Source organism: Magnolia sinica, chromosome 7 (assembly GCF_029962835.1).
Source record: "Magnolia sinica isolate HGM2019 chromosome 7, MsV1, whole genome shotgun sequence".
NCBI lineage: Eukaryota > Viridiplantae > Streptophyta > Magnoliopsida > Magnoliales > Magnoliaceae > Magnolia > Magnolia sinica.
This window is the reverse complement of record NC_080579.1, coordinates 47824792-47850613: the sequence shown is the minus strand read 5'-3', so window position 1 is coordinate 47850613 and position 25822 is coordinate 47824792. Positions and strand designations below refer to the sequence as shown.

The window sequence follows — 25822 nt, the reverse complement described above, 5'->3', positions numbered from 1 at the left end:
AGGCTAGATCCGATGCATGTCGACTAGCCATTTAGGAAATTGTTGCAACCATGCAACTCGTAAGATTGGAAGACGTGTCCATCATCTGGACTGATCGTTTAATAAAGAATTTGATATATGGGCCAACGCTCAAAAAAAAAAAAAAAGTACATAGTTGCAGCTTACATGCAAAGAGTACACCCGAGGACGGAAGCATATTGCACAAGGTTTGAGAAAACAGGACCACCTTAATTTGGAAAACTACCATCATTGATGGATGCTTTGAGTTAAATGATTCAATGGATGCGGACAGTAATTTGCCATACATGATCATTGTGACATGATATTATCAAAGCTTACAAAACAAAATGAAAATTAATGCAAGGAACATAGATGTTAATAACATAGAAAAAGTGAAAATGGTGTGAAGAATTAATCTCTGATTCCCAACAAAAGAATTGTTCCATCTCTGACAAGTTAATAATGAAGACGTGTATAAATACTGAATGCCAGAGATGAAGTCCTAGGCATCTCAATATTAGGAAACTCAGCATATTGGCACATTCTTATAATCATACTTCATTACCAATTACAATTGATTTATGATAAAATTTTAAATAATGAAATATTTAGCATCTCTTATTTGACCCCACCACACCAATGTAACCTGGATGAAAATGCATGTGCAGATTCCATATGGAGAGAATGTCTAAGATACAAGCAATTCAAAGAGAGGCCACGTATACGAGTACATGCAAATTGCGGTCGAGGCAAACAACATTCCTGTCATTGGCCACTGAAATAGGGGCAACAGTGAACTATCTAGGCATAGTCACCTTTCAGGTGCAAGCTTTTCTTCTACAATTGATAATGCGAGCATTGTAGTCATCACAAAAAAGCAATCATTTTCCCTTCTAGGAGAAGTGACATGATGACGGTGTAGGCATATTACAACTTTTCTAGCAGTACAAACATTATATTTTATTATTTAAATATTCATGTACAAAACATATTATATAGAAAGGAGACAAATATCACAATAAAACAGAGTTAATATCAGAAATAAGTGATAAAGAAGAGTTGTCTGATATGATGAGTTAACACACGACTGAAAAAGTCATCCATATTTGTATTTCAGAATATAATATGAAATTCCCTTGTTCATAGATCTTCAACAATTTCCAAGAAATGGTAGCATTCCCCACCATCTATTTAACCAGAATTTAATCATTTTTCACAGTACTATGCTCGACATATAATGAAGATACCCATATTTGATGCAGGACATGAAATTAAATGTGGAATGCAAGAAATCAAGCTCATGATTACACCAATTTAAACAGTCACAAAATTCCACATCCTACATACTATCAATCATTCAAAAAGGGGAATCTATGGTGGTCCAAGCCTACACAAGTTTAGGGCTAGATCAAATAAAATTATAAACCAAACAAGCCCAAAAGAGTGTAAGATTCATCCATTCTTGCAAAGGATTGTTCCCCAATTCAAGAGATTCACCATGTTTCAATTCGGGGAAAATCTAGGGCTCAATTTGGGGAATAATTGGGACTTGGGATTCTTTAGGGTTAAGGATCTGGATTTAAGTCTAAAGAGGAGAAAAATAAAGGAAAAATAGAACCTGATATGACCCACATGCGTGGACAGCAGCTGGCCATGGGTGCACGTGCATGACCACTCGTCCGCATGTGTGTGGGGCCCACAAAGTCGAAAACCGACTCCTAGGCTAGGATCGGCCAGGGTAGGACTGCCTCCCTGCCAAATTTCGCATCGATCCGTCGCAAGGCGTGTGCGTGGTGCTCCGCCAAAGTTTCAGCCCCTCAGATGGGACAGAATCTGAAAATCTGTTTGTGCACTGTTAAAGGATAGAACTTGGATACGAAAGAGGGTGAACCTGAAGGTGGAAGGGATGTAAAATATGATGGATGTGGGGCGTAATGAAGTAGGGATGATTTGGGATGGTTGTGATTTCGTACCATGGTAGTTAGCCCTTCGAAGAAGGAAGGATTGCACACCTAATTCGATTCTTCAACCCAAAGAGAGAGAAGAAAAAAAATGCAGAATTTTTTATTCATAAACTTCATTGAAAATGCCTACATGGGGTTGCTTATTTATACGAAAACCCTAAACCCCAAAAGACAATTTTACCCTTGCGCCATATGCGCACACTAATACTTAAAGCTGAAGTAAATAAAATAATAACTAATCTATGCAATCAAAGTCGTTCGTGATGTTTCTAATAACAAGAATAGTCAAAACTCAAAATCCTAGATCATCTAAGGTAGTGGGCCACGATCATGAGATTTGATGGTAGAATCTATATGATGATCGGGTCCACTCCAATGCTCCATAGCGCAGCCCCTAACTGTGAGGCCCTTTAAAGATGTTGTCGTCGATCCAGATCGAAAGTGGGGCCCTCCTCCTTGAATATGTGCGTAAGGTGGGGGGGCGTGCACACGATGTCCCCATCAACTCTCCTTGGCTGCAAAGGTTTCGCCACTGGCAAAACAAATCTCCTGAACTGCTCCAAGATGTCTGGATCAAGTCTTTGAAGCTCCTCCTTAGTGAGCCACGTACTGTCTGAAGCTGGGCGTGACTTCCACTTGACAAGAAACTTTTGAAAGTCGCCGTCCAACGTCAATACTATCTGATGGTCTAGAATATCATTTATCTCCTCTCCAAGTGAGGGAATGGTAGGTATAAGAGGTAGAGGCTGGGAAAATGGGTCGGGAAGGGGCCATGGATCAAGGGAAATGTCTGGGGAATCAGGATGGTTAGGTGAAAGGCTAGAGAATGGATCAGTGGTCCCCTGAAATACAACTAGATCCTCCACATTGAATGTAGAACTAATTCCCATGAAAGGTAGAAGATCTACCACATACGCATTGGGACCGTTTCGTTTTATAATTTTGAATGGTCCAGCGCTACGCACGTCTAATTTACGAATGACTCCCTGAGGGTATCACTCTGGCCTGATGCGGACTATCACAGAGTCCCCTACATTGAATTCCTTGAATTGTTTCTGTTGGTCTGCAGAAATTTTGTAATGTTCATTACTAGTATTGATCTTTCTCCTGATTTCTTGATACAATGAATGAATATGATGTGCAAAGGACTCTGCAGACTTTAATGGCCTATGGGACAGGGACATAGGGACAAGATCAATAGGCTTCTTAGGTTTATAACCAATAACAACTTCAAAAGGATTTAAACCTGTGGATCTATTAACAGAACTATTAAATGCAAACTCGGCAATAGGTAGTGTAGTGTCCCACGTCCTGGTGTGCTCCCCCACTAAACACCTAAGCAAATTTCCTAGGCTCCTTGACTACCTCAATCTAACCATCGGTCTAAGGGTGGTAAGCAAAAGAAAATTGGAGCCTAGTACTCATCATATGCCAGTGTCTTCCAAAAATAACTCATGAATCGCACGTCACAGTCAGACACTATGGTTTTGGATAACCCATAAAGCTTGACAACCTCACTAAAGAACAACTTGGCAACATGAGATGCGTCAAAGGTCTTCGAACAAGGGATGAAGTGGGCTGTTTTAGAAAAACGGTCCACGATAACAAATATGGAATCGTGTTTCCGAATAGTCTCGGGGAGCCCAAGCACGAAGTCCATACTGATGTCCTATAAAGGGGTGAATGGAACTGGCAAAAGTGAGTATATCCCCGTATTCTGCTTTTTCTGCTTTGCCAATTGACAAGTACGACACTACCCTATAATTTTGGCCACGTCTCGCTTGAGGCTTGGCCAATAAAATCTATCCTCCACTAGGGCAATGGTCTCATCTCAACCAAAATGACTTGCGACCCCTCCTAAATGTAACTCCCAGACAAGAAAATCATGGAGGGAGGTGCGAGGTATGCACGAACAGTCACTCTTAAACAGATATCCGTCCAATATCAAATACTCACTGCTAGCTACTGATGGACTTCCTAACAACGATGCGTACACAACTCTAAAATCTGAGCACTCAGAATAATCCTCTCTGACACACTCTAGCCCCGTGACTTCGACACTCATAGAATTAAGTAACATGACTCAATGACTCAACACGTCGGCAGGCTTATTCTCGACACCGGCCTTGTGCTTAAGCACAAAAATATACTCTTGAAGAAACTGAACCCACTTAGCATGCCTAGGGTTTAATTTCTTCTGAGAGTTCAAATATCTCAAGGCCTCGTGATCTGAGAACAAGACGAATTCTTGCGGCAATAGATAATGACACCAGTGGCACAATGATTGCACTACCGCATAAAATTCTTTGTCATAGATGGAATATTTTTGCTTCGCCTCATTCAGTTTCTCACTAAAGAAGGCGAGAGGGTGCCCTTCCTAACTAAGTTCTCCTCCTATGCCAACTCCTGACGCGTCGCATGCGACTTCAAAAACTTTCGAAAAATCCAGAAGTCACATGATTATAGCTTCAGTCATCTTGACCTTTATCTCCTTGAAGGCCTTCAAGGATGCCTTCGTCCATTGAAACTCTCCTCTTTTTATGCAATCCGTGATGGGAGACATAATGGAACTGAAGCCTCGAATGAACTGTCTATAAAAGGTGGTCTAGTCGTGAAAGTTGTGTACCTCGTGAATACTACACGGTTTAGGCCAATTGATGATGCCCTTGACCTTCTCAGGATCCGCCGACACACCCTCAACTGACACAACAAAAACTAAGAAGATAACACTGCTAGACATAAACGCATACTTCTTTAGGTTGGCATACAATTTTTCGGCTCTAAGGATCCCATAAACCTACCTCAAATGGTTGAGGTGTTGTTCCTTGGTCATGCTATAAATCAGGATATCATCAAAGTGGACGACCAGGAACTTCCCCATGAAGGGCCTCAACACTTGGGTCATCACACACATAAAGGTATTTGGAGTATTAGTCAGCCCAAAAGGCATGACTAGTCACTCATATATCCCATCCTTCGTCTTGAAGGTCGTCTTCCACTCGTCGCCAAGGCGTACATGGATTTGGTGATAACCACTTTTGGGGTCAATTTTCGAGAAGATAGTAATATTGGTCATCATATCCAACATGTCATCAAGATGCGGTATGGGAAACCGATACTTGATTATGATTTTGTTGATGACCCTACTATCAACACACATCCTCCATGTGTCATCCTTCTTAGGTGTAAGAAGGGTGGGCATGGCACACGGGCTCATGCTCTCTCAAAACCATTTTCTAAGAGCTCATCAACCTGCCTCTTCAACTCTGCATGCTCCTTTGGGTTCATTCTGTAATGAGAGAGGTTTGGTAGAATCGCCCCAAGGACTAAATCAATGGCGTGTTGTATATCCCTCATAAGGGGAAGCTCATCCAGTAGATCATCAGGAAAGACATCACGAAACTCATCCACTACCGGAATGGCCTCAATGGGTAACTCTACACTAGCCTCTGGTGGACTCTCCCTAGCCATAAGGGCATACACCGTCAAGTCCGACTCAGTCTCTCGCTCAAATTCTTTGGCATTTAGAATATGGAGAGGCTTAGACTTGGACTCACACCACTCCTTGTGATGGACTTCTCTCCAGTCATGTTCTTGGGTGGGAGAGGATTTAATTTGACTTTCTTGCCCTCAAACCAGAATGTACACACATTTGAACGACCAAATATGGTGACATCCCTGTCATAGAGCCAGGGCCTACCCAAAATGATGTGGCCAACATCCATGGGAATAAGTGTCTTTATATGATCCAAACTAAATAGGAATAAGACAATGGTGCGAGACTGGAATGGAAGTCTCATCAACCCAAGACACTCTATAGGGTTGAGGATGGGCTTCAAGCTTCAAGCCCAAACGGCTCACAATGCCAGTTGATGACAGTGTTCGAAATATCGGTATCGCGCAATATATCGCACCCTTGGGATACAGATACGTATCGGTTATCACACAGGATATATCATTTGTATCGCTTAATTTCTCACACTTTTTGGGAAACATGGGGAAACATTGGGAAAATGGTTGAATTTTTCAATGAAACTTCATGGATTGTTAAACAAGCCCTTGATACACACTTTTAAATCATAACATCTCAAAAAAAAGGTGCACATAATAAATTTCCTTTGTATAGGGTCCTAAGCTATGAGATGTTTAACTAAACTAATGCAAGTATATTTAAATTGAATGCATGACATTTATAAATGTATCAAAGACATATGAAATCACAACCAATTCATTGAAAAGCAAAAGAAGAAGTAAAAATTGATAAATATACATATTTTGGAGATAAGGTTTTGATGAAAGGCGTTTTCACCAATCATGCACGTGTAAGATCCGGTCCACTCATCGGATGGCATCCTTGGAAAATGCATCCCGACCCAAGAATCAAGATGATCAATTCATCAAGTGGGCCACGCATCTTTGAGAGAAGAAATAGATGGATAGAAAAAAAGACGAACGGTTTATACTCAAAGTAAAGGCCTTAACAGCTTGAGTTTTGATCTCCTCTGTTAAAAAAGTGGGCTCCACATGATCAATGCCGCAGATCTGAAACAGGCGTGCTGGGAAGATCCATGTGGCATTCACCTGCTTGATCTTCCACATGCGTATTAATGCCGTGGATCTGAAATAGGCACGTTGGGAAGATCTGTTGACTATGAAATTCCACGAACATGCAGCTCCCTCTATACACGTCTGCATATATGTACATCAATCTAAACCATCGAAATCATAGGCCCAGTGTAAATGCACTGAATCATTGGACTGAGATGACAATCATGACTTCTGATTAATTGATACTCGTTTCTTGAATTTGGACCGTTGAAATTCTTGAGCACCACAAAAGTTTTGGATGAAGCTTATATTTATGTTTTCCTTTCATCCCTGTTTCTTTGATCTTATGAACAGGTTGGATGACAGAAAAACATCACTATGGGGCCTGACAAGGTTTCAATGGTTCAAATCATTATTCCCATTGTTTCATATGGTATGGCCCACTGGAGCTTTGGATATGCTTTAATTTTGGGCTCAACCCATTAAATGAGTTGTAAAAGCGGTTAGACGGCATGGATAAACCACATATATTCACGGTGGGCCCCACGGAGTTTTCTCACCGAGGCAAACGAGGCCTGTTTCAGATGTGGATTAACCAACAGTGCTCAAGTGACGTCACCAAGTTCTGTGGGTCCCACCATGATGTATTTTTTGTATCCACACTGTCTATCCATTTGGAGAGATCATTTTAGGGCATGACCCAAAGAATGAGTCAGATCCAGAGCTCGAGTGGGCCCCACCATAGAAAACAGTGGAGAGAGTGAAGCCTACCATTAAAAACTTCTAAGGGCCACAAGAGTTTTTGATCAAGATGATATTTGTGTTTTCCCTTACTTAAAATATTATTTAACTTATCAACGGGTTGGATCTCAAAAAAACATCATATAGTGGACCTCAGGAAGGTTTCAACGGTGAGCGTCACTCTCTCCACTTTTTTCTGTGGTGGGATCCACTATAGATTTAGATTTGCCTCATTGTTTGTGTCATGCCTTAAAATAATCTTTCCAAATGAATGGACGGTGTGGATATGACACATTATTGTGGGACCCACAGAACTTGGTGACGTCACTTCAGTGCGAGTCTGTTACTCAATAGCGAAAGCAGATTGCGTAATGAGTAACTCAGCACCATTAGCATACTGCGTAAACTCTATGGGGCCCACCATCATATACACATTTTATCTACTTCGTCCATCCATTTTACCAGATAATTTTAGGGCTTTATCCCAAAAATGAAGCATATCCAAATCGCAAGTGGAACACACCACTAGAAACATTGTGAATTGAAATTCTACCATTGAAAAGTTCTTAGGGCCACAGAAGTTTTAGATCAAGCCGAAATTTTTTATTTCCCCTTATCCATGTCTGTGTGATCTTATGAATGTCTTGGATGACAAATAAACATCACTGGGGGCCTTAGAAAGGTATTAACAGTGGACATCAATACTTTCACGCTTTCCTGTGGTATGGTCCACTTGAGGTTTGGATATGCTTCAATTTTGGGATCAACCACTAAAATGATCTTTAAAAACGAATGGACGGTGTGGATAAACAGCATGCATTCAATGTGGGCCCAACAGAGTTTACTCAGTACGAAAAGAGCGTACTGAGTAACTCAGTATGCAATCCGATTACTCAATAGCTAATCTGCGTCCCTCCATTGCAAACGCCAGCCCCTTTTGAAAAGAGAGAGGGCCGCGAGGGTTCCGGAAGCGAGAAGGAGAGGGCAGCGGGGGTTCCGGAAGCGAGAGGGCCGCGAGGGTTCCAGAAGCGAGGGTTTCGGAAGGAAGAAATCACAGTCAATCCGTCCCGATTTCTCACCAAAATCTCCGAGATATCCCTATATCTTCTCATTCGAAGAAAATTGGCAAAGAAAGAGGGAAATCGAACTTACCTGTGTCAATTGATGGAATGGCCCACCTCCGATCACTGATCACGCAATCTTCGCTACAGCCACAGGTACTCTCCAATTTTTCCTCTTTTTTCTTCTAATTCTTTTTGTTTTTTTGATTTTCTGGTAAACACGCAACCCATTTTATCGTCGTTGTGGGTTGTTGGCTACAGTAGACTCATGAGTCCTCTACAATCGACCCGTGAGTCTGTCAAATCCGAAAAAAAAAAATGGGCCAGCAATCAATGTCCGTGAGTGCAGCGTAAGGATATCGAGGATATCGCGTGAAATCTGCGATATATGGCACGATGTCGGCCGATATATCGCGCGATATCTGAATTTGCGGTATTTTTATCTTGTGGGTTTCGTATCGCTAGCAAGCAGTAACGATATTGCGAACACTGGTTGATGCCACATTGGCATAACTACTACTATCCACGATCATTTTGCAACTCTTATCACCACATTTTGCAAAAGTATAGAAGATCATGTTGCGGCGCCAATCTTCGGTATTCTTTGCTTAAGCAAAGGTGCAACACACAACTGCAAGGGTCTCAGACTCTTGCACTCCTTCCTCATCACTAGGGATCTCTGGTAGCTCATATTCTTCCTCATCACCGTCACTTTATAGGGTCACTACTTCTACTTGCCCATCAATAAGAAACACCTTGGTACCCTCTTTCCTGCCACACTGGTTGGCAAAGTGACCAAACCCCTGACATCTAAAACACCTAGTCTCATCGCTTTTGCGCGAGCTAGACCCGACAACTCCTTTACTCTTATCATCCTTGGGCCTAGACTGAGAACTACTAGAAAGCTTGTATTGATATCCAGTGCCAGGCTTACCGCCAGAAGGGTTGGCCTTAGCACCAGAATCACGAAACTCAAACGGCCTTCCCACAGATGCTTTGAGGTATTGCTCGACCTCCAACACTACTTGATACATCTGTTCAAGAGTGTCTATGTCCTAGGCGAGCAACTCTCTCCTAATGTCAGAACAGAGGCCAGTCTTAAATCGTGCAAGAGTGAGTATGGGATCCTCTTCAACTTCACACCGGGTCAAGTACTCTTTGAACTTCTCAATGTATTCAGCCACACTCATGGAACCTTGTCAAAGAGACTGCCAATCTTCAACCAACCTCAAGTGATAAGAGAAAGGGAGGCACTTCTCCTTTAAAATTTCTTTCATTTCTCCCCAATGGACTATTGGGGGCTCCCCCAACCTTTCTTTCTTTCGCTCCATAGTAGCCCAAAACCTCTTTGCTAGCCCACAAGCTTCATCTTGGTAAATCGGAATCGACGAACATCCAACATGTCGTACCACTTGAAATAGTGGTTCATATCCGCCAACCAATATAAAAAAGCTTTAGGGTCCAAGTGGCCATTAAACGTAGGAGCTTTTACTCTAACTCCCTTAAAGAGTTGCGCATCTGGGTCATAATGATCATGATGCCCCTCGCGGGATGGGTGCACGAGTGCTCGCCTATAACCATTTCCTTGGCCACCCCCATTCCCTTGTCTATCCTCCTGACCACCTGCCTGAGATTGGGAATCTTCCCCAATGGCGGAGTTTGCCCGGGTGGAGGTCTCTAGTTAGGTAACGCGCACATTAAGCTAATCAAAGCGTTGGTCAATACATTGTTCCAAGCGCCTACCTAAAGACTCAAACTGCCGGGTTATGTTGTTCATGGACTCTTGCAATTGCTCTATGTTTAGCGTAGGGTGCAAACCAAAACCATGACTAGTACGTGTGGGCATACAACTACTCACTCAACTCAAAGACCCTCTAATGCAACTATACACATCTAAGTGGGACTAAATGACCCTAGAGGACTTTATATGAAGGAAATTACACAACGCTACTTAAATTTCAGCAATATAACTGCCCAAATAATTTGTTAACAAAAAATTCAGCTATGAAATTTGTGGATTTTCGGACAATAGAAAATTCAGCAGCCCATATTGTGAATTATGAGTCCTAAACAGCCCTATATGAAGAGACTTGATGCATAATGGACATAAATAAACTGAACCCTAAACATGTAATGCATTCCCCTATAAAAACCTAAGCTTTGATACCAAATTTGATGCAGGACATGAAATTAAATGTGGAATGCAAGAAATCAAGCTCATGATTATACCAATTTAAACAGTTACAAAATTCCACATCCTACATACTATCAATCATTCAAAACGGGGAATCTATGGGGGTCCAAGCCTACACCAGTTTAGGGCTGGATCAAATGAAATTATAAACCAAACAAGCCCAAATAAGTGTAAGATTCATCCATTCTTGCAAAGGATTGTTCCCCAATTCAAGAGATCACCATGTTTCAATTCGGGAAAAATATAGGGCTCAAATTTAGGGAAAATTGGGATTTGAGATTCTTTAGGGTTAAGGATCTGGATTTAAGTCTAAAGAGGAGGAAAATAGAGGAAAAATAAAACCATAGATGAGCCACATGCATGGACAACAACTGGCCCTGGGCACACGTGCGTGACCACTCGTCCGCATGTGTGTGGGGCCCACAAAGTTGGAAACCGACTCCTAGGCTAAGATCGGCTAAGGTAGGACTGCCTCCATGCCAAATTTCGCATCGATCCGTCACAAGGCGTGTATGTGGTGCTCCGTCGAAGTTTCAGCCCCTTAGATGGGCCAGAATCTAAAAATCTGTTTGTGCACTATTATAGGATAGAACTTGGATGTGAAAGACAGTGAATCTGAAGGTGGAAGGGATGTAGAGAATGATGGATGTGGGGCGTAATGAAGTGAGGATGATTTAGGATGGTTGTGGCTTCACACCACGGTAGTTAGCCCTTCGAGGAAGGAAGGGTTTCGCACCCAATTCGATTCTTCAACCCAAAGAGGAAGAAAAAAAATGCAGAATTTTTTATTCATAAACTTCATTGAAAATACCTACATGGGGTTGCTTATTTATAAGAAAACCCTAAACCCCAAAAGACAATTTTACCCTTGCGCCATGTGCGCACACTAATACTTAAAGCTGAAGTAAATAAAATAATAACTAATCTACGCAATCAAAGCTGTTCATCATATTTCTAACAACGAGAATAGTCAAAACTCAAAATCCTAGATCATCTAAGGTAGTGGGCCACGATCATGAGATCCGATGGTAGAATTTATATGATGATCAGGTCCACTCCAATGCTCCATAGCACAGTCCCTAACTGTGAGGCCCTCCAAAGATGTCGTCGTCAATCCAGATCGAAAGTGGGGACCTCCTCCTTGAATATGTGTGTAGGGTGGGGGGTGTGCGCATGATGTTCCCATCAATGTTCTAATTTTTAATCTTCCCAAATTTTTCATCTAGTGAGCTCTAATTTGATGGTTTGGAAAAGTGAAGAAGCAAGCATATTCCAGTATTCATGTTTCCTAAATCTACAGTCAAGAATAACAATAGCAAGAGGAATGTATGATATCCATACCATCAGGCCTAGAGCATAAAACCATGTAATTAAATGTAGAACACAATAGTACATGTAATCCATGCACCAACATTTTGTGTTTCCTTAACAAAAACAGTAACTTTATTAGAAATGAAAGGGGGTGGTGATGATGATAAATGTTAGCTTATTAATAATAGAACAATTACAAGGAAGACCTAAAAAAAAGTGATCCCCTTGTAACTCCACCTTTAGCGAGAGTTTGCTACATCATTAGGTATTGTAAAAGAAGCATAGGTATTTTTATAGTTCTACGGAACATATTTGAGTTAATAGCAGCCAAGTAAATGTTATACATAAGAAAAATAGAAAATTCACCTCCAACCACCAGTTTTTAATATCATGAACCAGAGAAATTAAACAACAGAACCTTTGATGTGTAAGATCTATAAATACGTAAAGCTGATTGAAGTTTTCTATCAACAGCAAGCAGAAACAAATTAAGAATCAGTCCCACAAGCAAAAAAAAAAAAAAAAAGGATGTCATACTCACTGGAATCCTAACAGTGTCATTGTGGATCCATCCAAGCGGATTGTATGCCACCACAACCTGAACAAGTTAATTTCTGTTATTATGTCATAGAATTCAAAGTTGAAAACAATTTATTATTCATTATTAAATTTGTAACCAACATGACAACAACATAAACACCCACTAAGCTCTTGTTCTCTGGAATTTCCTCCTCAGTTGGTGGGCAGTAGCTTATATTGAGCAAATGACACTGTTGACCAAAAAAAGAAAAGAAAAGAGAACTTTTAGCAAATTATAACAAGATTAAGGACCTTAGTGACTTTAAAGACATAAGGTTTAAATGAAAAGCATGCATAATATAAAGATCCTCTGGATGAGAAACGCATCATACTTAGTTCATTGAAAACCCAAAAGATTGGCAGTTGGAGAAGATTTCAGACTAAATGTGAAATGGAGAATTATGCAACTATGTGATTCTGGATGTTTTGTGATGGAACTGATGAAATGAGGATTTAGTTTTGTTGCGCACAACAGGTTTAGGTTTTTCCTGGTTTGTTCAATATTTTCATTACATAGTTCTACCAATCCAGTGTATTTTGGAACAATAAATTGTAATAATAACAAAACAATGCAATGTTACTAGTTACTACAGATCTGGTTCTTGACATTGTGATGCACCCAGAGAGAGTGGAATGGGAGAGTTTTCTTGGGTGCCATTAAAATAAATCTATTTCTGTTCATAAAGTCCTGTTTTGCGATGTGAGCAAGCAACGGGTGGATAACTTGAGGGTCATTGTTAGATGGTTTGAAGTAATGTTGGGCCTAAAAATCAACTAACCCTGAAAAGTAAAATGATGGGGATTCGCACAAGAGAGAAGGATGTGAGCAGTTTTAAAGGGAGATTTGGATGCAAGGCTTGTAGCCTTCTGAAGACTTACCCTCGCTTACCCTTATGTGTCAGCCAGTTCATTAGTGGGATGCCATGGCAGAAAGGGTGGAAACTGGAAAGGAAACTTTCAGGATGTAAGAGAAGATTCTTGTCCTTGAGAGGGTGGATAATCCTCATCAATTCAGCCTAGTCGAACTTGACTGTTTATTATAATTCATCTCTGTTCAAAATGCATGGTGCGTGTAATTCGAAGATTGGAAAGAATTCAAAGGGAGTTCCTATGGAAAGGTGTTGGCGATAATATCTTCTGGAATGGGGAGAAGTTTGCAAGCCAAGAAGGATAAGTGGTGTGGGTATCAAGTTGTTAAAGATTATGAATACAGCTTTGCTCATAAGGTGGCTATGGAAATTTGGAAATGTGGCGTCTCTAATGGAGATTGCTACACAAGAGACTCTTCCTTGTGCGGAGTTTCATGGTTATGGAAGGTGGTCACAGCTATTAAAAATTATTTCCAAGGCAATAGTTGAAAGTATCAGGGATGGTATGTGGAGTAGATTCTCGAACGATGCATGGTGTGATAGCAATACCTTATGTCATGCTTCTATGTTTGTATCAGGAGGCAAATGATAAAGAAATGTGGATTTCTCAGGTTTATTCAAGGATGGAAGGTTATGTTGTTTGGTCTACATGTTTCAGGAGGGTGTTATGCAGATGCCTTGTATTCTGCTCAACAGAGCTCCGTCGGTTCAACCGACAGAGTGCGGGTTTTCTCAGGAGTAGAGCATGTTCTATCGGTCCAACCGACTATGCCATCAGTCCAACCGACGGACTTCGATTAAGTTACGTGGTTTTGCACAAATCGGGGTATTTAAGGCCTAATATGAGTAAGGCTTAGTTATTAATGAGTGTTTTCTCTCTAAGGGCGAGGGTTTTGCAAGGTGAGAGGGTTTTCTACACTTGTAAGGGCTTGGGAAGGGATTTTCCCAAGGGGCTAGGGTTTTCCTAGGTGCATATCGTAAGGGGAGATCGGGTGATTCTATAATCGGAGAAGGTGAGTGGTGTAGACTCTCAAGGCTTTTGATTATAGTAGAGATCTTTGTCGATTTGTGCCATGTTTTTTCCATGCAAGGGTTTTCCACACAAAATCGGTGTGTTCTGTATTTGCTTGATTGATTGTTTTGGTTATTCTAGATATTTTGATTGTTCTATCTTCATTGAGCGTGATTCTGCAAAGCGCACGGATTAACGGTGGTATTAGATCTGAATTTATAATACCTAGGGTTGATCTGGCTTTGTTGTGGGCTTAGAATTACATCAAGGTGGTGTGAGAGACGAGTCAGTTACTCCAACAAAGTGGTATCAGAGCGTAAGGTTAAGGACGTTCGGGAATTCAGTGAAGATATTAGGGTCGAAGTTTGATATACAAAAATTCGACGGGAAGAACCATTTCAGTTTGTGGTAGCGGAAGGTTAAGGATATTCTAGTATCACAAGGGTAGAGCAAGGCAGTATTGGAGACTAAACCGGAGAAAATGTCGGATGATGAATGGAGTGAACTTGGAGAGAAGGCGATGAGCATCATCCATCTGTGTCTATTAGATGAAATCATGTACAATGTTCTGGATGAGGAATCACCCCTGGAAATGTGGAAGAAAGTAGAAGACCTATACATGGCAAAGTCCCTCACCAACAAGTTGTTTTTGAAGAAACAACTTCATGGGCTGCAGATGAAGGAAGGATCCAATCTCCTAGACCACATGAACTCACTTACAAAGGTATGTAGCGAATTGCTAAGGCTTGGAGTAACGATCGAGGATGAAGATAAAGCAATGCTACTTTTAGCATTGCTTCCCACATTGTTTGAATCATCTTCGATATTATTGAAATATCTCCAATATTATTGTTATCTCCAACTTGGCGATACCGATAACTCCAGTAGTATTAGAAATTCCAAGCATCAACAATGTATTGCTAAGTACCGCCAACGAATCAATATCGCCAATATTTTCAATTGTGTAAACTCCAGGCGTCGCTCGTATTACTAATGTATCGATATCACCAATGTATCGCCAATATTTCCGATTATGTAAATTCCAGGTGACGCTTGTATCACAAGTGCATCGGTGATATTTCAATAATATCACCAACGTAGAGATATCACAGAAAGTTTGTTTATTAAAAAAATAAAAAAAAATCTATTTCAAAATTTTTTATGAGTGCATTGTTGTATGCAATTTTCATTATCGCAACATGCGCGATATCAAGACCACAATTTTTTGTTTCCTTTCCTATTTTTGATGATTTCTTTGGAAAATATCATGAGTTGATATTATGCAATATCGATGGATGTTTGGATGGAAGGTTGGATGAATGATGGGATGGTTAGATTGTTTCTCACAACGACACATGCTTTTAAGACCTCATTAAATGGAAACTTATTATGTATGCATTCTTTTTGCAAATTTTTTATTCCTAAATATGCAAATATGTGTGTTTTAGCATCTCCTAAAGTTTCATTGAAAATTCTACCGTTTTTCCCATGTTTTCTCACATTTCTGGTTATCAGTGATATTATCGGCGATATCAATATTGTTTCTGTATCCCCGACTAGCAAAACTTGCAGTGATACCAATACCTCGAATATTGTTCCCACATCATATGACCATCTCGTCACTACTCTGTTGTATGGGAAGAATACAATGAAACTCAGAGAAATCAGCGCAGCTCTCATTTTTAACAAGATGAGAAAGAAGTCAACCGATGAGGTCTCTCAGGCAGAAGGGTTATTTGCAAAGGGGGGACTGGGACATGGGAGATCTATGGAGTGATCTCTGTATAAGAGGAAGAAAAAGTCTAGATCGAAATCGAAGGCTAAGAACGGATGCTTCTACTGTGGTGTGAAGGAGCACTTTAAGAGAGACAGCCAGAAATGGAAGGATGACCTAGAAAGCGAGAATAAAAGGAACACGGGTGAATCGGCTAGCATAGCGAAAGAAAGCTCAGAAGGAGACCTCCTCTTGGTCTCCTCAAGTATGAGTCATCTTAGAGATACGTGGATAGTCGATTCGGGATGTTCGTATCATATGTGCTTGAATAGTAGTGTTGCCAGAATTGTATGATTCACTATATGAATCGTATGGACGAATCGCAAATATAATTGAATCGTACAATTTGTATCTGAATCGTACGATTCAATCGTGAATCATACGATTCGATAATAACCCTCCAAAATCGGAAGCATCCGGTGCAAAATCTGATTTCTTTTTTTCCCGGGGGTGGGGGTTTTTTGTTTTAAAACCTATTTAGGCCCCATCCTCATTAAAAGAAACAAATCTTTTGCTACTTTTGAGAGATTTTGAGGACTTTCGGAGCTTGTGGGCCATAGGAAACCTAGAGAATGAAATTAAGATATCTTTTCCGTCACACAACGGAATCGAACGTCGCTTGTTGCATTCAATTTCTACATTAAAATAGGTAAGAATACATGTAAAATATTCAGTTATTTCCTTCTATTTCATTTCTTTCATACAGTGGAGAAAATATAGGTTTTTCTAAAAAGAAAAATAGAATATTTCAATTTTTTTTCATTTTTGTTTAGATTTTTGCAATTCTTTTTTAGGGCCTTTGTGTTTAAAAGTTATTTACTCCCCACATACATTATAATATCACTTCTTTTCTTTCTTTTGAGAGATATTTGTGAGATTTTGTGTTTATGTGAGCCTAAATAGTTTTTCTTTTTCAAAGGTTTTCTCATTTGTTTCAAATTTAAACTAGTTTTCTCATTTTTAATAAATTTATAATCTTCTATGTTTGTGTGGAGCCTAAATAATTTTTTTGCTTAATATGTATGTAGGCTTGGCTTGTCACTTGTGCGTTGCCGACTTGCTGTGTTGGTTCGTTTTGAGCATTGAAGATGGGAAAGAAATCAAAGACGAAGGACGATGATCTTATGTGGGAGTATTCTTCAAAGATGGATGAGAACAATAATCTCCACCTAAGATGCAATTTTTTGTGGGAAGGCATATTGGGGAGGTGTGTTTCAAATGAAACATCACCTAGCCCGAATGAAAAAGAATATTGTGGCATGTCCCCAAGTAGGGGATGAGATAGCAGAAAAATTCAAGAAATTATTGGATGGTAATGTTAGCAAGAAGAAGCAACAAGAAGAGATGGCTTATGATGTTGGAAGGGTTCCTATAATTGATGATGTCGATGAAATGGGTCGTGGGAAAAGAAAGAGAACAATTGATGATTTTATGGGAAAGAGTGGGCCAAAAGAAAAACAACAAGCCACTCTAAACAAAATCTGGAAGATAGAAGATAGAGACAATGTGTGTCTATCTATTTTGTGTTTCCTATATGTGAATGCTCTATCATTCAACCTTGTAAAGAGCTCATTCTTTGCACCAATGATAGAAGCGGTTGTTGCATTTGGGCCGGGATTGAAGCTTTTGTTGTATCATGAATTGAGGAATAAATTTTTGAAGATGTAGGTTGAGTCGATAGAGAAATTTATTGATGTATATAAGAAGGAATGGGGGAAGACTAGACGCACGATTATGTCAGATGGGTGGACCGATGAAGTGAATCAATTAATTAAAATATATATATATGTTAATAGTCCAACTAGTATGGTATTTTTAAGAAATGTTGATACGTCTGATATTTTAAAAATGCAGAAATTTTGTTAGGGTTGCTCGAATTAGTGATTGATGAAGTGGGTGAAGAGAACATTATGCAGGTAGTTACAGATAGCGCATCCGCCCATGTGAAGGGGGGTCAGATGTTAATAGAGAAGAGGAAGACATTGTTTTGGTCTCCATGTGCAGCCCATTGCATAGACCTAATGCTTGCAAACATTGGAAAGCCGCAAGTTCATTCAGAGAGTGGCTAAAGCAAGGGCCATAACAGTCTATATTAACAAACGTTGTTGGGTTTTGAATTTGATGATGAAGCACACAAAGGGTGAGTTGACTCGACCGGTCGTAACACGATTTGATAGTGTTACTAAACTTAAAAAAGCATTCATGAAAAAAAAAATTGGCCTGAGGTCGATGTTTACCTCCAAAGAATGTGAAGGTAGCAGCTTCTCCAAGACCACAAAGGGGAAGCATGTTCAAGACATAGTTTTGGCCGATGTAGATTTTTGGTCATCTATCAAGTTTTGCTTGAAGACCACTCTCCTATTGGTCAAGGTGCTACGACTAGTTGATTCAGATGAGAGGCCGGTCGTGGGATATATTTATGAAACGATGGATCAAGCGAAAGATACTATAGCAAAAAACTTGAGAGAGGTGAAGAAGCGATATTCGGCTTGTGATTGTTTAGTTACTCTATATGAATGCTTGTGATTATTTAGTTAACTTGCAAAGCACGGACAAGCCCACTATCTCTCTATAGACTAGTTGCTTGATTGATATATCATTCGTAGTCAATGTGATTGGACCCACTTTGGCTTGGAAGCCTTAGTGTTAATTTGTCTTGATTAGTTAAATTGGTAAATTGTAATAAATAGGCAAGGAATTTTTAATTGGTCCTACACACACAACCCCCCCCCCCCCCCCCTTCTAGGACTTGGCCATAATTATATAACTCCGCCAACTCATGCAATTTCAGCCCTAGCCGTCTCATTTTCTCTTCCCTTCTACAGATTTCTACTCCTACTTTAGTTCAAGACACTTCTATGTTCTTCTACACTCCCCAATAACATGATTTTTCTAGACTTTTTCTAGACCTTCTGGATGCTTCTAGGCTTTCTAGAATATTCTTGAATCTTCTATATTTACACATTAAACAAGACTCCTATCATGTTCTAAACGACTATTACATGGGACACCTTGCTCTTGTATGCAACTGAGATTCACATACACCTACGGTGAGTTTTAGGATGAAACAAACATATTCGTAAGATAGGTGAGTTGTAGGATGTAACAAATGATTATGTTTTCTCCTTCCCATGTATAAAAAATAAAAATAAATAAATAAATAACCATAGATGAGACTAACATATGACTTACCAAAAACAACTCACCTGGCCAAAGTTCAAAGTAGAAGTGGCACATTGTCTACTTGAACTTGAATTAGTAACGCATGACAAGGCCAAGCTCACAACCATTTCTGCCTGTTAAATTTTGTAATATTAAAGGATATGAATAAGGTCAGTAAACGAGATCCATAAGGATGTAAAAGGACAAAAAAAAAAGGGGGGGAACTGAAGGAAGAAATCAAAGTCCCTACAAACCTCAGAAGCTCCTACAGCGAGGCGTTTTGCGTAGTCATTTGTCGTATGCTGTTTTGCTGTGCCAGTTACAGCATCATGATGCTGTGCAATTCCTAATGCATCTCCTAAGCTAAAGGTGTGTGGACCAGATGATCTCCTTCCCGCTAGAAATTCAAGTTGCCGTGCTGCCTATTAAGATAATTTAGATATGTTTCCAGAATTTTAATAGATTGAACTCAATTTTCATGCCAAATCATAATACTAAAAATTCTCAAGATGATGAAAATTGAGTTCGTGTGTTACCAGATAATATCCACTCAGCATGCGTGTATATCTCTTTAGTGTTGGGCGGCTAGTAAAAAATCCAGTCCAATAAGCATTAGCAGAGTCTGCATATCTGCACCAGAAGGGGAGCTTCTAAACATGATGAAATTAGGTGACAAAAGACTATCCATGCCATGTAGCTACAGAACGGAAAAAGTGTTGTTGCTCACGGAAAATAGTCATCAGTTTTTAGTGGCCAAGATTCATTTGCTGCGTTTTTTGCATTGGTGTAAATGGATGGAGTAGAATAGAATGCATTGACACGACCATCCTGCCATAGTAAACCCATCTAAGCTCCATGGTTAATTTGATCAAAGGAATTGCATCTGAAGAAGAAAAAAATAGAGACTTATTTTACTGCATCTTCATATGACTCTATAAACACAGCTAAGGGATTATTTCACAAAACATGTAGAAAAGTTTAACAACCCTTAAGCAAAGAAGCATGCAGTATCAAATATGTACCAGAGAAAACACTACATAAACCATAACACTCTTATCGAAAACTTTTTTTTTTTTTGAAAAAAGCATTAACCTAAGAAATTACAGAAACAATCTGCATAGAATGGTAAACTTCAGAAGACTTGGAAGTTAGAACTTATGGCATGAACTACAAGGAATCTTCTCATAGCATGCTCTTCCCAGTTCCCAAGGCAGTTTAGCACAGTGCCCTTTAGATCCATCAAGCAACTCAACCCATAAAGACCAGGATAGCCTTGTAGTACTGTAAGTTGGAATATGAAAAATGGGTTTGGAAGAGGGGAACCAAATGTCCACCTTGAAATTTTAGCTCAGTTGGATTTCGTCCAGATGTGTTGCATTAGATAATGTAGACTATTGCATCATCTAAAAGATTTTCAGAGGATTCTTTTGATTCACCTCTTAAAGTATGATGTTGGTGATTGTCTCTCCACACATTCCAGTATTTGATAACTTAGCATGTGTCTGATTGATGGATCATGACAAGCTAAATTCAACAATAGAGGCCTAAAGATAGACTGTAACTTCGTCAGCATCAGAGCATTGTCCAGCTATTTGCAGTCAGATTTGTAAATCCTGTTTCACCAGCCACTCTCTACACACATGCTCATATCTGATAGATCAAAATGTTCCTGATGTATGGCTCATGAAATGGTAGATTCATGAACAGAAGTCTACAGCTAGCCTTGTCCCAAATATTTGGGATCAGGTTCATGAATCCTGCTTCACCAACAATTCCCATATAAGGTGTCACGCCACAAACTCGGGAACCGGGCTCACAAAATTCCCAGCCGCCGAATACGATGCCGACAGCCTCCGTAGTACCCCATTCTCGGCTCCTAGCTTGCATATGCCAAGCTCTAATCCTGGTATCCTACAATGAGGATTTTTACGGTGGAATTTTTTTTTTATTAAGCGAGCTAAAACTACTAAAACTAAGAATCTACAAAGGAACATCATCACATACATGAAATTAACGAATACATCCAAGAGGCAGACCTATTCCTTCCATGGAAGGGTTGCCTAATATAATTACATAGACCATTCCATCATCATAAACAAAATAGTATATTCAGCTCGATAGCAATGGACGAGACTATAGCAACTTGCGTGCAACCTGCGGCTGAATTCAACTTGAAAAATTTTGGGTTTTTTGGTATGAGCAAAAACCCGGCTCAATGAGTCTATGGCGTGCTAGGAGTAAAACACGGCTTGTCAGGGTGCTCCCGTGAAAACATACAAAACAACCATCAACATCTTATCATAAACAAGCATGTACTCACAAATAAGCATGTTACCACATGTGAGTTGTTATCATAAGTGAGCATATTATTACGGATAGGCATGTTATCAAGGATAAACATGTTACCACAACTAAGCATATTATCTCAGATGGATGTATTGCCACAGCTAAACATATCATTATAGACGAGCAAGTTACCATGAGTAGATATGTTACCATAAATGAGCAAATAATCATGGTTCAATAGATTTTCGTAGATGAGCATATTATCGTTACTAAGCATGACGTAAAACATGTAACCATGAGTCATGAGAGCAACAATCCATCATATAATAGTTAAGCTTTACATGTATTATCATAAGACACATTCTCATGAGTAAGCGTTGCATAGAGTACCCAAGGTAGGATGTTGGATGGATACCGGTGTCAATGAAGGCATTCAATCAGCTACGCACAATATACCAAGTAAAGAATAGAGTTAGCACATGTGAGGTCAAGAAGGTAATGTGCAATACAACACGAAGAGCTTCTATCTAGATCAGCCCCATACTTAACCGAAATCTTAGTCGTGTGAAGGGGCATACTCTAAACTGCCTGACATAATCTCATCCAAATCTCAATCAATCTACACCGTAAAACACAACATCTATGAAGCATACAACTAGAACATGGTGATAATGCAATGCCAAGTGAAGCCAAGAGGGCATGATGAAGTACAAGTGATGCAAATGCAAATGGATGTTGGGCGTATGCAAGCATGCTAATCCTACTCAGTAAGTCACATATCAGTACAGTTCATATCTGAAAACATCACTAGGGTCTATTACACTCCAACCATGGTTGTCACCCCATCGCGCGCATTACTAAGTGAGTGGAAGAGACTTCACTATCCGCCTTGCCAGTGGTATGCCAATGCCCACTCGGCTCATCGATAACAGACCCATTTACAAGTTGGTCAAACTCAACCTAGCTTAAAGCTCCCTACCCTCGGGCGAGTAAGGTCAAATCCTTTCAATCGACCACGACACATTGGGAGATGCGGCCTACTGGTATTTGGCGCCCGGGCGCTCATGTTATCCACTCGATCTCGACGTTAAAGCATCCTACTAGTACCATAGGGTTTAGGGACTTTCACCCAAGGACATCCATAGCGCCCTAATGCTAGAATAGATATTTCCAGTGTCCAATCCGGCCATCCACAATATGTTTGTGGAAGCCACAACCTTGATGTCGCTAGGGTGTTGATGCAAATGCATCATACAATCGTAAATGCATAAGTCCATCATCTGAGTCATGCTACCATGTCATGCAAGCCATACATACATGCAGGATGGCCCCATCTCTTATGGGTTTCCTGAAAGTGTCCCAAGTCCAAGTCATAGGGTCATCAATGCAGCCTTGCCACATCTAGGCAAGCCAAAAATCATGAATTAGCAATTATCCAAGTCATGCAAGCATGATGCGAATGAGATATAATAACTTACAATCATAAGCACTATGCATGAGACGTGTAATACCGCATTAAGCATAAAGTAGGTTTAAATCAATACAAAGCAATGCTAACTTAAATGTAAGAGTAAATGCTAACTGAAATGTAGAAGAGCAATGCTACCTCTAATATAAAATAAGTGTCGCGTCAATACAAAGAAAGTGCCATGTCAATATAAAGAAAGTGTCATGTCAACCAAGGTGTCCCGTATCGGTATCGGTTGGCGTAACGGTGACCTCCAAAACCGATACGGATACAGGGGCGTAACGGTGATACGGGGGCGTAACGGCCCGTAATGGCGCAAAATATTTTTTTTGCCAAAAAAATATGAAAAAATATGGATTAAATCCGGAATATTCTAAGCATTCCAAATATGCATTCATTTATAAATTGGAACATGTTTATGGTGGTGTAACGGTCCACTCTTTCGTGAGAAGTTGTATCGGACTGTCTGATGAATTTATGAACCAGATAACCTGAATTTGACTACAAAATTCATATATTTAATTTTCTAACTATCTACTATCAATGATAGATATATTAGAATGAATGTAATATGAAAATATCTTACATTTAGGTGTTTGCAATTATTTTTGAGGGCCAAAATTCATGCGTAAATAGAAAAAAAATATAAAATGGCACCCCAAATATGTAAAATGCACATTAACATGTTCTACTATGATTAACACATCATATGGCATCATTAAAACAGCAAAAGAATCATTAAAAAATGATTTTTCGAATTTTCAAAAAAAGGGCCGAAATAAATGCGTAAATAGAAAAAAATAAAAAATATATATAAAATGGCACCCCAAATATGTAAAATGCACATTAACATGTTCTACTATGATGAACACATCATATGGCATCATTAAAACAGCAAAAGAATCATTAAAAAATGATTTTTCGAATTTTCAAAAAAAGGGCCGAAATAAATGCGTAAATAGAAAAAAATATTAAAAAAAATATAAAATGGCACCCCAAATCTGTAAAATGCATATTAACATGTTCTACTATGATTAACACATCATATGGCATCATTAAAACAGCAAAAGAATCATTAAAAAATGATTTTTCGAATTTTCAAAAAAAGGGCCAAAATAAATGCGTAAATAGAAAAAAAATATAAAAAATATATAAAATGGAACCCCAAATCTGTAAAATGCACATTAACATGTTCTACTATGATTAACACATCATATGACATCATTAAAACAGCAAAAGAATCATTTAAAAATGGTTTTTCGAATTTTCAAAAAAATGGCCAAAATAAATGCGTACATAGAAAAAAATATTAAAAAAATATAAAATGGCACCCCAAATCTATAAAATGCATATTAACATGTTCTACTATGACTAATACATCAAATGGCATGATTAAAACAGCAAAACAACCATTAAAAACTGATTTTTCGAATTTTAAAAAAAGGGGCCAAAATTCATGCGTATATAGAAAAAAATATAAAAAAATTTATTAAATGGCACCCCAAATCTGTAAAATGCACATTAACATGTTCTACTATGATTAACACATCATATGACAAGATTAAAACAGCAAAATATATTTTTAAAAAAAGTATAAATACCTATTTTTGACGAATTTCTGAAAAATGGCCCACCGAGCTTTGATTCAAAAAAATCTATAATATAATGTGTTTTTCTATCAAATACCTAGCTAAGGTTGATCGAAATTAGTAGTAGAAGGAGTTAGAAACAGTTTGGAAGCAAGAGGTTTCAAAAAAACAGCAAAAACAGAGCTAAAAAAAAAAAAAAAAAAGTTACCGTTTCGGGCCCGTAATGGCCCGTTTCGAGCCGTTACGCCCGTATCGGTCCCGTATCGGCCGATACGGGTACAAAAAATTGAATCGGCCGTTTCGGCCCCGAAACGGGTAACGGTTCGCACTGTTACCGTTACGTATCGGCCGATACGGCCGATACGTAACCGATTTGGCATACTATGATGTCAACATAAAGAAAACGATATTAGCAAACATCAGTGGAACCTTCACACCAATCACTAATGTAACGCTACAAAAATCATCAAGTGTCATACCAACATTATAATTTGAATTATCCAAGTCATGCAAGCATGTGCATGGAGTAAATAGCATACAAGGATTCACATGCATCATCAATATCATGGACATCATCCAACACTAGCATCATACATGCCCTAGACATTAGGCATCTATCATGCATGAGGTTATCCTTACGTTCACCAACATCATTTATTTATCATCATTTAGGCATCAAGTAAAACGACGTTATCACATGCATGTGATCATCGTGACCATCAACGTATGCATTATTGTCACTTGGATATCAATATCATCTCTTATGTAACCAATATCAAGTAAAGCATAGTGATTATACACATCATCGTCATGAGCATCAATACATGCATGATTATCAACTAAGATATCAACCTCATCATCCATGCAACGATCATCAAGTAAAGCATGGTGATCAACTAGCATATTTTGTCAACATATATATGTACATAGTATCATCATCATTAACATGAAGATCGCTTCCACTTCATGATTAACATAGGCAATGTCACAACTACCACAAACAACTACTCATTCATCATCAATGCATATGCCATCAATTCACCATCCATTAAATCATCACCATAATCGATATTAACCCCACCATAATCACCATCAATTAGATCGTATCTATCATTTCAACCAACAATAGGCGTGTCCCACCTAAGTGTGACACCCTCATCGACCTTGGACTACGTGCAAGGCATGCGGTGCCATAAGTCAAATGTGAGTCTCACTTAGCGAACCACTAAGCCAACTCCAAGGGATAAACTTCCAACCACAAGGC

At 39.3% G+C, this 25822-nt stretch overlaps 1 protein-coding gene across 15 annotated transcripts in view; it reads right to left on the bottom strand.

Annotated features, from left to right (window-relative positions):
• The window catches only part of LOC131251328 (alpha-mannosidase-like), a 150827-nt gene that overhangs the window by 96163 nt on the left and 28842 nt on the right, over positions 1 to 25822 (bottom strand). For 12 of the 15 annotated variants that reach the window (XM_058252000.1, XM_058252010.1, XM_058252005.1 and 9 more), the window contains 6 exons: positions 19943 to 20061; positions 19752 to 19845; positions 19470 to 19637; positions 19260 to 19349; positions 12524 to 12589; positions 12361 to 12417 (listed from right to left, as the gene is read on the bottom strand). In XM_058252000.1, the coding sequence (XP_058107983.1) occupies positions 12361 to 12417; positions 12524 to 12589; positions 19260 to 19349; positions 19470 to 19637; positions 19752 to 19845; positions 19943 to 20061 (594 nt within the window). The remainder of the gene's footprint in view (positions 1 to 12360; positions 12418 to 12523; positions 12590 to 19259; positions 19350 to 19469; positions 19638 to 19751; positions 19846 to 19942; positions 20062 to 25822) is intronic. The other 3 variants (XM_058252003.1, XM_058251997.1, XM_058252006.1) reach the window with 2 other exon arrangements.